This window comes from Chamaea fasciata, unplaced genomic scaffold (genome assembly GCF_029207755.1).
Source record: "Chamaea fasciata isolate MVZ Bird 193981 ecotype frontalis unplaced genomic scaffold, bChaFas1.0.hap1 SCAF_12, whole genome shotgun sequence".
NCBI lineage: Eukaryota > Metazoa > Chordata > Aves > Passeriformes > Sylviidae > Chamaea > Chamaea fasciata.
In genome coordinates this window covers 8836373-8847988 of record NW_027094097.1, presented here as the reverse complement: position 1 = coordinate 8847988, position 11616 = coordinate 8836373, and the positions used below count along the sequence as shown (strand labels likewise).

The window sequence follows — 11616 nt, the reverse complement described above, 5'->3', positions numbered from 1 at the left end:
TGAATTTACTCCCAACTTCGCCTAGTTGACTATGCTCTGAATAGCTGTGGTGTCTGTCGCTTTTGTTTCAAACTACCCAAATAATTTTAGGGTTTTTTTCTTTGAAGTCTCCATTACTTGTCTTGTTCTAGTGGAGAGCTCAGAATAAGAACTGCTTTCTTCCCAGAGTGAGATACTGCCCCAATATGCAGAGAAGTACCTCAGAAACCATGATTCAGAGTTCTGTCCTCACTTCAGGATTTGTTTCTAGCTTCATGCCCTTGTCTTTGTAAGTGGCAAAGGAAGATTAAAACTGATCAAGAGAGTTTTGGCAGCGCTCAGAGATGCTGGCTTTGGGAAACGAGTTGGAATATGAACAAGATCTTGCAACAGCAGCTTGGGGCAACCACCTCCCAGCCATCCTTCCCGCCCAGCAGAGCATGAGAGAGTAGCTAGAACTGGACAACTGCTCATCATCTGGGATGGAACTGACACTGGAACTAGGGAGTCCTGCACAGTGCTAACAGCAGCGTTGGCCCCTTGCTCTGGCACCTGTGGGGGCTGAGATACTGTTCCCTTTGGAAGCAAGGCAGGGGTTCCTGCCAACGGCCTCAGGGATTCCCTTTTTGAATTTGGTGTATTGGGATCGAAGCGGAAGGTTGTTGCTCCTGTATCGTCATGCAGACAGGCCCACAGGACATCCCACCTGCTCGGGAAAGAGTGCGGAGTATTTCATGTCAACAGTGAGACTTTGAGTTTACTGCTCCTGTGCTGCCAGCTGTGGTCTCAGACCACTGTGGTGGCCTCCAACAACAGGCCTGGAACGGGAGAAGGAGCAGACTTTAATCCAAAGCTACCCTCTCCCCACCCAGGAGAGACAGGAGTGATGAAACATGCACACTCCCCCGCTTACTGCAAGCCCATGCCCTTCATTGTCTGGCTTGCATGAGCTGAAAGAACACCTGTCTCTCCGTGCCAAAAAAGTTTCAGGCAAGCAGGTGCAGGCCAGGGCCGAGCCTCCAGCAGGGTGTTCTGCACTCTGGCTGTCTCCTGAAGCATTGGTACAGCTCTACCGTACCTCTTAGTGGGCTGGACACCTCCGAGGTGAGTCTGGCATAGTCCTACTTGCAGTGAATGTGGGGCAGGTGCACAGTATTAAAAACACACAGGGAGGTGTTGCACCAAGGCCCCACTCACTGCCTTTCTTGTGTTTACCACAGGACTTGGCTGGTTGCTGCCTCCAAACATCTGAGCTGATCTCTAATGACAGAAGCCATGTTAAAACCCAGCAGATTCCGGGACATAACTAAAAGGACACAAGGCCATGCTGTTGGGTGACCTCCCTACTACCTGTGGACACCAAGCCAGTAAAAGGTAAATTGCCTCATTCCTGCTTCCAATCCCTGGCCCCTGTTCTGAGGCTGGAGCTCAGAGCTGTCTGCACACCCACCCAAGGAGTGTGTGCAGAAGCAGGCTGCTTCTTGGCCGTTCAGCTTGTAAATTCTTTGGAAAAAGTGCTGCATCTAGGTCTGTCTGCACAGCACTTAGCATAATAAAATCCTGCTCCTTGTTATGGTGCCAAGTCCTTCCCAGTGCTTTTATAGCTTCACTGTCTTCCTTCCCAACTCCACAGAGTTGCGCAGCTGGAAAAACCTCATATTTCCCACGGCAGCTCCTTTATTTTTGTCTCAGGAACAGAGTTAAGCCCCAGAAAACGTCTTGGGCATTTTGTAACAAAACTTGACTGACCAGTGTGTGAATCATTTTACTGACCCATTTCCTTTTTTTCTTTTTTCCCTTAATAAAATCAGTCAGCAGCTTGGGGCAACGTACAATTCTCACCCTGATGGGTCAGAGATGCCACTGTGCTGCTCCTGTGAGAGAACAGCTGGAAAGCTGACAGTTGTGTGACAACCTCACCCACAGAGCATGAAAAGCAGTTGAGAATGTGTTATAATGGACTCAGGATAAGACTAAATTTTCATTTTTGCAGTTAAAAAACCACCTGTCCCCACATTGTACAGTGTGATGGAGCTGCACGAGCAAAGTTTGTCTGTGCTCTGAACATCTGGGTAGGAACCTGCCCACCACCCACCACTGTTCTCTGTGACAGTGGTCACACTGCACCATCACTCATAATAGACGAAGGAAAAATCCCAAAATCCTGTCCTGTTTGGATGCTTGTTCAGCCGAGCCAAGCTTCTATGGTTGATGTATTTCACAAACTTCATAGTTTCTTTGTCTCTATAAACTAAGGCCAAGCAGTTGTCCTCCGGATTCACTGTCAACAGCTAGAGGACACAAAGATAAGGAAGGCAATAATCAGTTTCACAAAAATAACTTTGATAAAATTTTTAAGAGACAACAAAACTTCTTAAGAGTTTCAGAAGTTAGTTTGAACAAAGGTCTGGTAATAGAAAATGAACTGTGACACTATTTTCATTTTAATACCCTTTTCCTTAAGCACTGTTATAAATTAAGGCCTTCTGGACTTCTTACTAGTATGACTGCTCAGCACTGTCACTAGTACTGATGCTGAATGTGACCCCAGCGAACAGCGCTTCCCTGGAAGAGTGTTCTCTCTGCTACAGCTTGTGTCTCTTCACGGCAGGCTTCCCAAATGGCCCTGGGTGCAGGTGCTATGAGGCACTCTCAGGGCCCAGGGCTCATGCAGTAGGTGAACAGCAGCCTCTTGAAGCTGAGGCCAGAGCTTCGCCCACAAGCAGTGACTGGGGCAAGGAGGCTCCAGTGCACTACTGAGCACCCTTAGCGTTATGTTGGTGTTATGACAAAGTGTAATTATGTTTCTCCACCCTCAGCAGTTTTATCTGATTTGCAGCTAGCAACTGAGATCCTTACCTCTTCATCTTCACCTTTAGCAATGTAGGAAGTAAAGCCACCATATTCAGGATCCCAGTCTTAAAATAGAAAAGAAAGATTCTTAGAAACCTCAGTGCCGTGCAGGTTCCATGCAGCCTTCCAAGAGATGCCATTTTTTCACCCTGCTCCCCAAAGTTACTGGATACAAGGTAAGTATTTACCTCCTTCCAGTCCTATTTTTTTTCTTCTGTTCAGAAACAACTGGAAGCAAATGTACTAGATTTGCCTTTTATGGTAGATGGGCTATTTAAAGTTGTTTGGTGTAATACTCTTCGCCTGTAGAATAGTTCTACTCTAGGAGATATGCCAAAGTATATATTTCAGTATGATCACCAGCATGTGCCAGATGGTTTCAGCTGTACATTCTGGCCTCATCTGATCTAAAATGCTTGCGGTTAGATTTTTTTTACCACTATCTAACTAGCAATCAACCCAAAATGCCTAGACATGCCTAAAGTAATTTTTGAATACCGTGGGCTTTGTGAATTGCAGAAGTAGTGATAACTCCGATGAGGAAAGGGGGGGAACACTCTTGGTGGGTATTGTGGCCACCTGACCCTCCAGCGTGCCCAGAGCCATTGTGAGCCATTGCTTAGGAGAGGAAAGGTCTGGGAGGCTCAGCCTTTCCCTCTGTCCAAGCGCCACCTCCTGGTGCAAGCGGGAAAGGCCAGAGATATTCCAAGGCCACAGTATCAAACCCCTTTGCATGAGGACTACTGAAACCAGGGTTTATGCTGAAGTAAGGACTAGGACAAAGTCTACAGACACCTTCTATGTAGGAAAAAGCAGGGAAATTTTGGCTGTTTTAGCACTGATGAGAACTTAGAAGCCATTCCTTTATGCATACCTTGTAAAAGGAGAGTCTCTCTCCTCATCCACTTACCTTCACAGCCACAGAAGAAGAGCAGGTCAAGAGCAAATTCTGTGGCTTGAGAGTCGTGGACAAGAGTGTAGTGCCCATGGGTCCAGCGTCGCAGCTCCCCCGCACACACAGGGGTGCCCGAGCCTAGCAGAGGGAACGGACAGCCAGGGAAAGCCATGAAGCCACATCAGCTGAGCTCAAAGCATGTGAGGAACTCAGTGATCTCACACCACTGAAATTTGTCTGCTGGCCCCAGTGAAAAAAGAGTAAAACCACAGATCACGTGTCAACATCTTTCCTAGAGATGACTCTAGGTTAGCTACTTTGAACAATGTGTGGGACCAAGATTTGCTCCATACAGCCTTTGTTCCTGGTAAGTGTTCTGGTGGGATTTTTTTCAGTAGGACTTGTTTTTTTATTACTTTTATTCCACTGTCCCCTAACTTGCCTGACAGTGCAGGATGAGTGTTTTCAAAAATTCTACCCTTAAACTTCAGAGCCACTGTTTTAAATAAACATCCCCAATCAAAATCTATAATTAACCTAATCTTTGATAGTTGTCACTACTGACAACTAAGTGTTGGTTTAGGCTGACTGTTTTCTGAAAGGCTGAATCCTAGCTTTAAGTATCAGTTTTCTAATTCTAAAATTGTTTTACTTCTGACCTTTTCACCTTTCTATTATTTCATACAAGAATATGCTTTATATGAAGCAGGGGTTATGTGGATGTAGAAACCACATAACCATTGACAAAAGATTAACAGCCCCCCCTAAAATTTCACCCTTAAGACTTGTTCAAAATGGTATCTTCAAATTAGTCATTGATTTACTCCAAATCCTTTGCAATGGGTCACTGATTTCAGATAATCAATCTAACATGCTTTAAGTCCCATGTTTGTGCTGGTTGCAGTACAACACAACACTAGTTCTATGAAAATCATTGGGAATTGTGTTTGAATCCTTTCACACCACTGCTGCTCTACTCACCGCTCTGCATCTCACCATCCTGTGCTTCAGGAGTGTTCTCAGGCTGGTGTGGCTGATGGGGACTGCCATTAGCTGGTTGTTCAGTCTCTTCCTGCTCAGGTTTGGCACTGCTGTGCCCAGTGGTGTCTGCTGCTTGTCCCTCCCCAGCATCTTCATTCTCATCAGAGGGAGCCAGGAAGTGCAGTTTTAGGCCAGTGAAGTTGGAAAGCAGTAAAAATAAGGCCTCAGAGCGAAGCAGCTGCAGGAATTTCTTCAGGGTGTCAGGGAGGCTGTCTTCCTCTGCTGCCTCATAGAGTCTGAAAGACAGCAGATGTATCTCCTTGTGGGAGAGCCAACAAGGACCGTGCCCAGAAGGACAGCATTGACCAGGGCAGCCTCATGGCAGCTCCTGCTCAGCCTGATCACCAGGTGCAGCGTGCTGTTGTTCCTCACCTTTTATTGGCTGGCCCCCGACTGCTCCACTGGATCTCTTTGTTCTCCAGTGCTTCACACAACAGTTGGTATTTCTCTTTCTAGGAGAAAGAGATGCAGAAATGTTAACATTTAGCTCCCAGGAAAAGAAGGCTGAAGACAAGTATTTTATTTTTGCTGAGTCTCCATGCAGCAGTGTACAGGCAGTCAGAGGGAATCATTCCACAGAAATCAGAGTGCTTGAGGTTGGAAAGGGCTTCTGGAGGTCACCCGGTCCATTCCCCTTTAGGTGTGAAACTTAGAAGGTGTTTTAACAGATGTGCAAGCAAGCCCTTTCCCAGCCTTTGTGCCATGTGGTACCTGCCAGCCCTCTGACCAGTTCTGGCAGATCACAGCAAACTGAACCACTGGGCTCACCTTAAGAAAGTCTTTCAGGAGAATTTCTGATTGCTCCTCAAATTCCTCTTGGATTTGAGCTTGGGAGTCCATGTCCAAATAAACCACATTGATCCATTCATACAATATTTCATGCTAGAAGGGAAATGGATTAGAACACTGAATTTTCAAAAGTGAAGAAGATTCCCCAGTTCCCCCTACCGAGCTGTCCACAGGGCTGGATTCCTGCACACACACGTCATTGCCTTATTTCATTGCACCACAGCTATTCACCACATTCTCTAAACTACTGTACGTATGCAAAACATACAAAGATGCATAAGAAAGAAACTGGATACAAATGTGGACAGGAAACAAAAAGGAGAATGGGATAAAGATTAAAGCATCCCCAGTGCATTGATGCATTCCCTAACAGGTATTACAGGACAGAGAGAGAAATGCAGATATACAGATGTAGGCTTGTTACTCACATCGTAGGGTATGTGTGGGCTCCTGGCCAACGGAGCTTCAATGTGCCGTGCAGGTCTGGCCAGAGCCGGGCCGTGGAACCAACCGCTCACTGACAGGCGGCACTTGTGTGACAGAACTTCTGACACCTGCAACAACAGTGGGCAGCATGTCACGGGTTGGACAGGACCAGGTGTCACAGGTACTGTGCAAACTTGTGACAGGAGATGGACTCGGCTCCAGGGAGCCCACTGTATACACAGAAACATCAGACAGGGCTAGGCCAGGACAGATTATTAAGAGAGGCCTATTGTCCTGAAGTCCATTGCAGGTTTCCAGAATTCCAGTCTAAGCTTTAACTCCAAGCTCACAGAGAATCCATTCTCTCTTCCTCTCTCCCTCTGAGTGCTTTGAGTCATGGATTTTTAGGACAAAATTAAATCACTACCTGAAAACAACCAGGGCAGTGACCAAGTAGATGCTGCTGTTAATTAATAACTGTAAGACATAAATGACACAAAAATAACCCCCTAAGTGGCCTAGGTCAGGACATGCCCAATATCTGTCTCTGATCATCTTCCTCTCCAGCCTTCTGCGCTCTGGCCCTGTTTGATACAGTCCCTGGTACTCTCAGGTACACAAGTGTCAGATTTCAGTCAGGCGTTTGTGTCACGCAGATCCCCAAATTATTCATCCTGTTCCCAGGCATTTTCCTGATAAGTGTCACAGAGTACTCCTTAACTGTATCAGCATTTCTGCTGCAGGGCACTGAACCATGTCTGTCACTGAGGTGATGAATGGCTTGAGGAGCTGACTTCTGGAGCAAAGTCATGAACCACCATATCAAAAATGTGAGCTAGTTTAAAACAAGCCAACAAACAGAAACAAGTGAGAGCTAAATTCACAGCTGTGGCTTGCCACGATAGTAACACAAAATAGAAATGGAAATTTTTCTTTCCCAGAATGATGCAGCTAGTTGGCTTTGTTGGTTCTTGCCCTCCTTAAAGTCCTTGAAGCCCTCTCTTTAGCGCACAGCACTTAGCATGAGTATCCACTCTATCCACAGTTCTTCTCCCTCCCCATCAGGATTGTAATAACAGACAGAATGAATAACCACAACAGTGAGGATTAACAAATTAACAAGAGACAGCTCCTTGCCTGGTGGAAAGAGACTGGAGACACTTCAAAGAAAACCAGCGTGTTCCATGAAGGCACTAATGACTTGGTGATTTGCTGTGGCTGAAAGTGTTCTGAGGAAGAAAACATATCCTGGTTAAGACAGGAACTGGGACTTCTCTCTGACTTCATGACTCTGTGACTGGTGGGACACCAAGGGCTTGGTGAGGAATCAGTGCACCTCTGCATGGTTCAGCTAGGAGAAGGTTATGGCGCAACCTAAAGCCTCTTCCAGTGCCAAAAGGAGCTACCAAGAGAGCTGTAGAAGGACTTGGGATACACAGGGGCATGGAGTAACAGAACAAAGGGGAATGGCTTCCAACAAAGGGTGGGTTTAGATTAGCTATTAGAAAGGATCTTTACCATGAGCAGTGAGGCACTGGTGCAGGTTGCCCAGAGAAACTGTGGATGCCCCATGCTAGAAATGCTTAATCGGGTTTGCAGCAACCTGGTCTAGAAGACGGTGTCCCTGCCTACAGCAGGTGGGCTGGAACAATATAAGCTTTAAGATCCCTTCCATTCTGTGGTTCTGCTGCTGGAAAGGAAGTTACTGTCATCAGTCTGGAGTTCCAAGCACATTTACTGGCATCGCTTCAATCTTGCCTCTACTCTTGACCCTTCCAAAAGTTTCTCCGCTGTTGCCTGTTAGCACTGTCTGCAAAGCATGCTACAGCCCATCCCTAAGGGGCACATTTTACTTATACATCAGCTTCTCTGAACAAAGGAGAAACTCTTCATCTCCCTTCTACTGCTGGAGGTGAGAGTTGCTGCAAGGGGCACAGAAGCTTCATCTCTTTTATCCACCTGATGCAGAGCTTGGAGCTTTTACCATCTGTGCTGTACAGATCCAACGTTCCCCCATCACTTTTTTCCCAGGGTGGGACGAGGTACAGGATGAATGCGATTCTCCGGCCTTCCAGTTCATCATCGTGACACAGCAAGACATCTGCAATTACACACATTTTGCTGCTGTAGCATCTTTCCAGTACATGCATGATTCATTCCAACAACTGCTTCCCAGCTTTGTCCCCGCAAGGATGTGACAACAAAAAACATGTTCTTTCCAAGAACTGCATTTTCACTCATCAGCATCACTAGCATGAGATCTGCAAGATTCTCTTCTGTGGGACTGCACTGCAATTGACAGATAGGTCACTCTGAAAGTACAGGCAGTTATACACCAACAACAGTTTTTTCATCATTTGTACTTCATTTTCAGACATTATTTTGCTGCTGGTACCCTCCGGAACTAGAATAAAATTAGGTATTCTATAGACATTTTGTTTCCTACACATGCACAGAAGCTTTAGGGAAAGGATCATTTATAGACTGACCAGTATATTCATATTTAGCACTGGATATGTCAATAGTTGGCTCCAGCACTATCTGGGTCACAGCAGAAAGCCACGCTCGGAATTCGTCGCACAGGGCATGCCTGAAAAGATAAGCACAAACTAAGTGTCCTCCTGTGTTATAAAACATACCATCATAAACTAATTTATTGTCTCCCTGCCAACTATTTAAACTGTAACAGGTACTGTTGTTGTGAGTGACTGTGTGTTCCTATAGAACCACACAGGTGCTAGGCAGGAAAACAGCACAGTGCTCACAGCACTGCTGGCAATAACCAGCAGCAAGCATGCAACCAGGCGGAAGGTGCACCGGGAAGAGTTTCAGAGGTGACAGAGAGGAGAGCTGAGTATGGACGAAAGCTGAACAGACTTCAGTGCCCATGACAAACAGAGCAGATTCAGCGCTCCAGGGCCGGTTTCTGGCCCGAGTACCGGGGCAGAAGGCGGCCACACTGCGGGCCCACCTCGCAATCGCCTTCCCTGTGGAGCCACCACGGCTCTTCCCCACACCCTGAGCGGACAAAGCCCCGAGCTTACACTTTACCTCAGGGCGGCGACGTGGGGCTCCGGGCTTGCCCCCAGCTCCTCGGACTGCGGCGGCCCATGGAAGAGAAGAAGGGACGGGGGTTAGGGTGGCTCGGCTCGGCCCAGCTCGGCCCGGCTCAGCTCGGTCCTGGGCCCACCTGCCGCAGCGACAGGAGGTCGTTGCGCCGCTCGCGAAAGCCGAGGCCCAGCAGTTCATCCCGCAGCGTCTCCGTGAAAGCCGGGCCCGCTAGAAATCCGGGAATGATACCGTGCCGGAACGGGGCCGGCTCCAGCACCACCGCTTCTGCAAGGGAACGGCCATCGGTGAGGGGCGGGGAACCGGGCCACGCCGTGCCGGAGCCGCTCCCCGCGGGCCCGGCCGGGCCGTACCGTGCCGGAGCCGCTCCCCGCGGGCCCGGCCGGGCCGTACCGTGCCGGAGCCGCTCCCCGCGGGCCCGGCCGGGCCGTACCGTGCCGGAGCCGCTCCCCGCGGGCCCAGGCCGCCCCCGCGCGCTCCCGCAGCGCCGCGTCCCCGAGGGCCGCGCAGAGCTCCGCGCGCGCCTCGCGCCTTCCGCGCTTCCCCGCCGGCGCTGCCGCTCCGCGACGCTTGGTGGCCATGGCACCGTCCGGCCGGACTGCAACTCCCTGCGGCCCCCGCGCCTCGCCCGCAGTGGCCAATGGGATCGCGCGGGGCCCGGACGGGAAGCCCTTGGCCAATGAGCGAGGAGAGGAGCGGGCGGAGCGCGGTGGGTCCCGGCAGGCGGCGCGCGGCGCTGAGGGCTGGGCGGGCGTTAATGGCGGACGCCGCTCCCGCCGCCCAGGATTGACCGACCGCTCCCTCTGCCCGTTCCCGCCGCTTCTCGCCATGTCCGTGGTGCCGCCCAACCGCTCGCAGACCGGCTGGCCCCGCGGGGTGAACCAGTTCGGGAACAAGTACATCCAGCAGACGAAGCCGCTCACGCTGGAAAGGACCATCAACCTGTGAGCGCCGCCTCGGGCCTGCCCGGCTCTGCCCCCTCCCGTCCCGCCCCGCTGGCGAGCTCGTCCCCGCTCCCTTAGCGGTCTCGGCGGGGTTTTCCCTCAGTGCCTGCCGTGCGAGGTCCGGAGGGTTCCGGCCCTTCGCAGGGCCGGGAGCACAGTGGGCGCAGAGCCCGTGTGCCGATGAGGGCCCGCCGCCCTCACAGGGGCTGCTGAACCGCGCTGAGGGTACCGAGGGCTTCGGGGCAGTGTGGAATATTCGGTGTAAACGCTTTAGTGCTTAGAAACAGCGTCTGGCTCGGGAGGTGTGAACCCCAAGTAACCCAGGAAAGGTTTCGGTGTGTTGAGCATCACAGACGTTTTCGCGCTCTCATGGGCATCCAGAAGGGCGGCAGAGAGAGGCAGGGTTTTTTCTTGGCCTCGCTGGGATTTGGGCTGACCCTAGGCAGTCAGTAGGATGTGGCTGGATGTGCCTGGTGTTTGTGTATTGTCTGGTACAGGTGTTGGAATTAAAATCCAGAGTATTTGCTACCACAGAAAATCGTCACAGATACGAACTACTTACTAATAAGTATTCATGTATTTTTTATGAGAAGTCATATATTTTTGCTTCTACCAATAAACTTCGTGGATGTGAGACGTGTTCTTTGATATGTGCATCTGTCAAGTTGCAAAAACCAGCAAACGTTAGCTGCAGCAGTCAATATTCAATTTTTATTTTAATCACTGATAATTTTGTGTAGCTGAGTTTATTCACAGAGTCGTGTGAAAGTTCAGATATGAACTTAAGAAACTGGAATATTTCTGTCAGGTTTCTGAAGCAAAGACTCATCATGAAGCTGTGTTATCAGCAGCATTTTTTTAGGTTGAGGCTTAGGTTTTTGATGTATAGACTAATGCACCCACATTAGTATAGTATAGGTTAGAGTAATAGATTGTTATTATTAAAGGCATTTGTGTATCTAAAAATGGAAACTAATGGAAAAAGAAATGTAGATGGTTTTAAACTATAATTAAAAGTGGGAGAGCTTGTTAGTAAATGAATCTGTGGTTTGGAAATGTTGTTTTGGCTCACTTGTCTACATGAGAAAAGGCTCTAACAATAGCAACTGGCTTGTTATTTTAACCACTGTAAAACACGAGGAAAATTGGAGGAGGAGGGAGGCTGGAATTTGAGGGGGGAAAGAGTGTATGCTACTAAAGTTTGATGTGTCTGGGGAAAGAATCCATGCCAAGAAGCATCTCAAGGAAAACATAAGATCAGCCATTCATTCTGTTAATTCAGTTGCTGTGGGCCACAGGTCAGTAAAACCATGGTGATAACTCATCATGGCTCTGCCCAGAACCATTTCCTTCTCTGTTTTGACTTAGCTGGGTGATTCTGTCTTTCCTCCAGGCCTCCTGCCATCAGACCTCTCTGTTACATGGATTTAATTGTACAAAAACACTCCCCTGTTGCCCTCTGTGCTATCTTGGACTGACCCATTTCTTGCTTAACCTTTCTTTTCTATTTTCAGTCCCTCTTACCTGGAGAAATCGCTGAGTTTCCACTGCACTGTCACCAGAGTGCAGGGCCCAGCACCAGCACAACAGAGGGATCTGCTCACACTCTTGATCTTACCC

General features: G+C 48.9%; 1 protein-coding gene across 1 annotated transcript; it reads right to left on the bottom strand.

Annotated features, from left to right (window-relative positions):
* Positions 1-1915: 1915 nt before the first annotated feature.
* OGFOD1 (2-oxoglutarate and iron dependent oxygenase domain containing 1) lies at positions 1916-9990 on the bottom strand. Its single transcript, XM_066194393.1, has 13 exons — positions 9486-9990; positions 9174-9319; positions 9035-9081; positions 8473-8573; positions 7968-8084; positions 7121-7212; positions 5986-6111; positions 5537-5650; positions 5141-5220; positions 4709-5004; positions 3743-3865; positions 2839-2897; positions 1916-2270 (listed from the first exon to the last, which is right to left on the bottom strand). Exons 1-13 carry the CDS (start codon positions 9988-9990, stop codon positions 2109-2111), a joined length of 1968 nt encoding a protein of 655 aa, XP_066050490.1. The 3' UTR covers positions 1916-2108.
* Positions 9991-11616: the final 1626 nt, after the last annotated feature.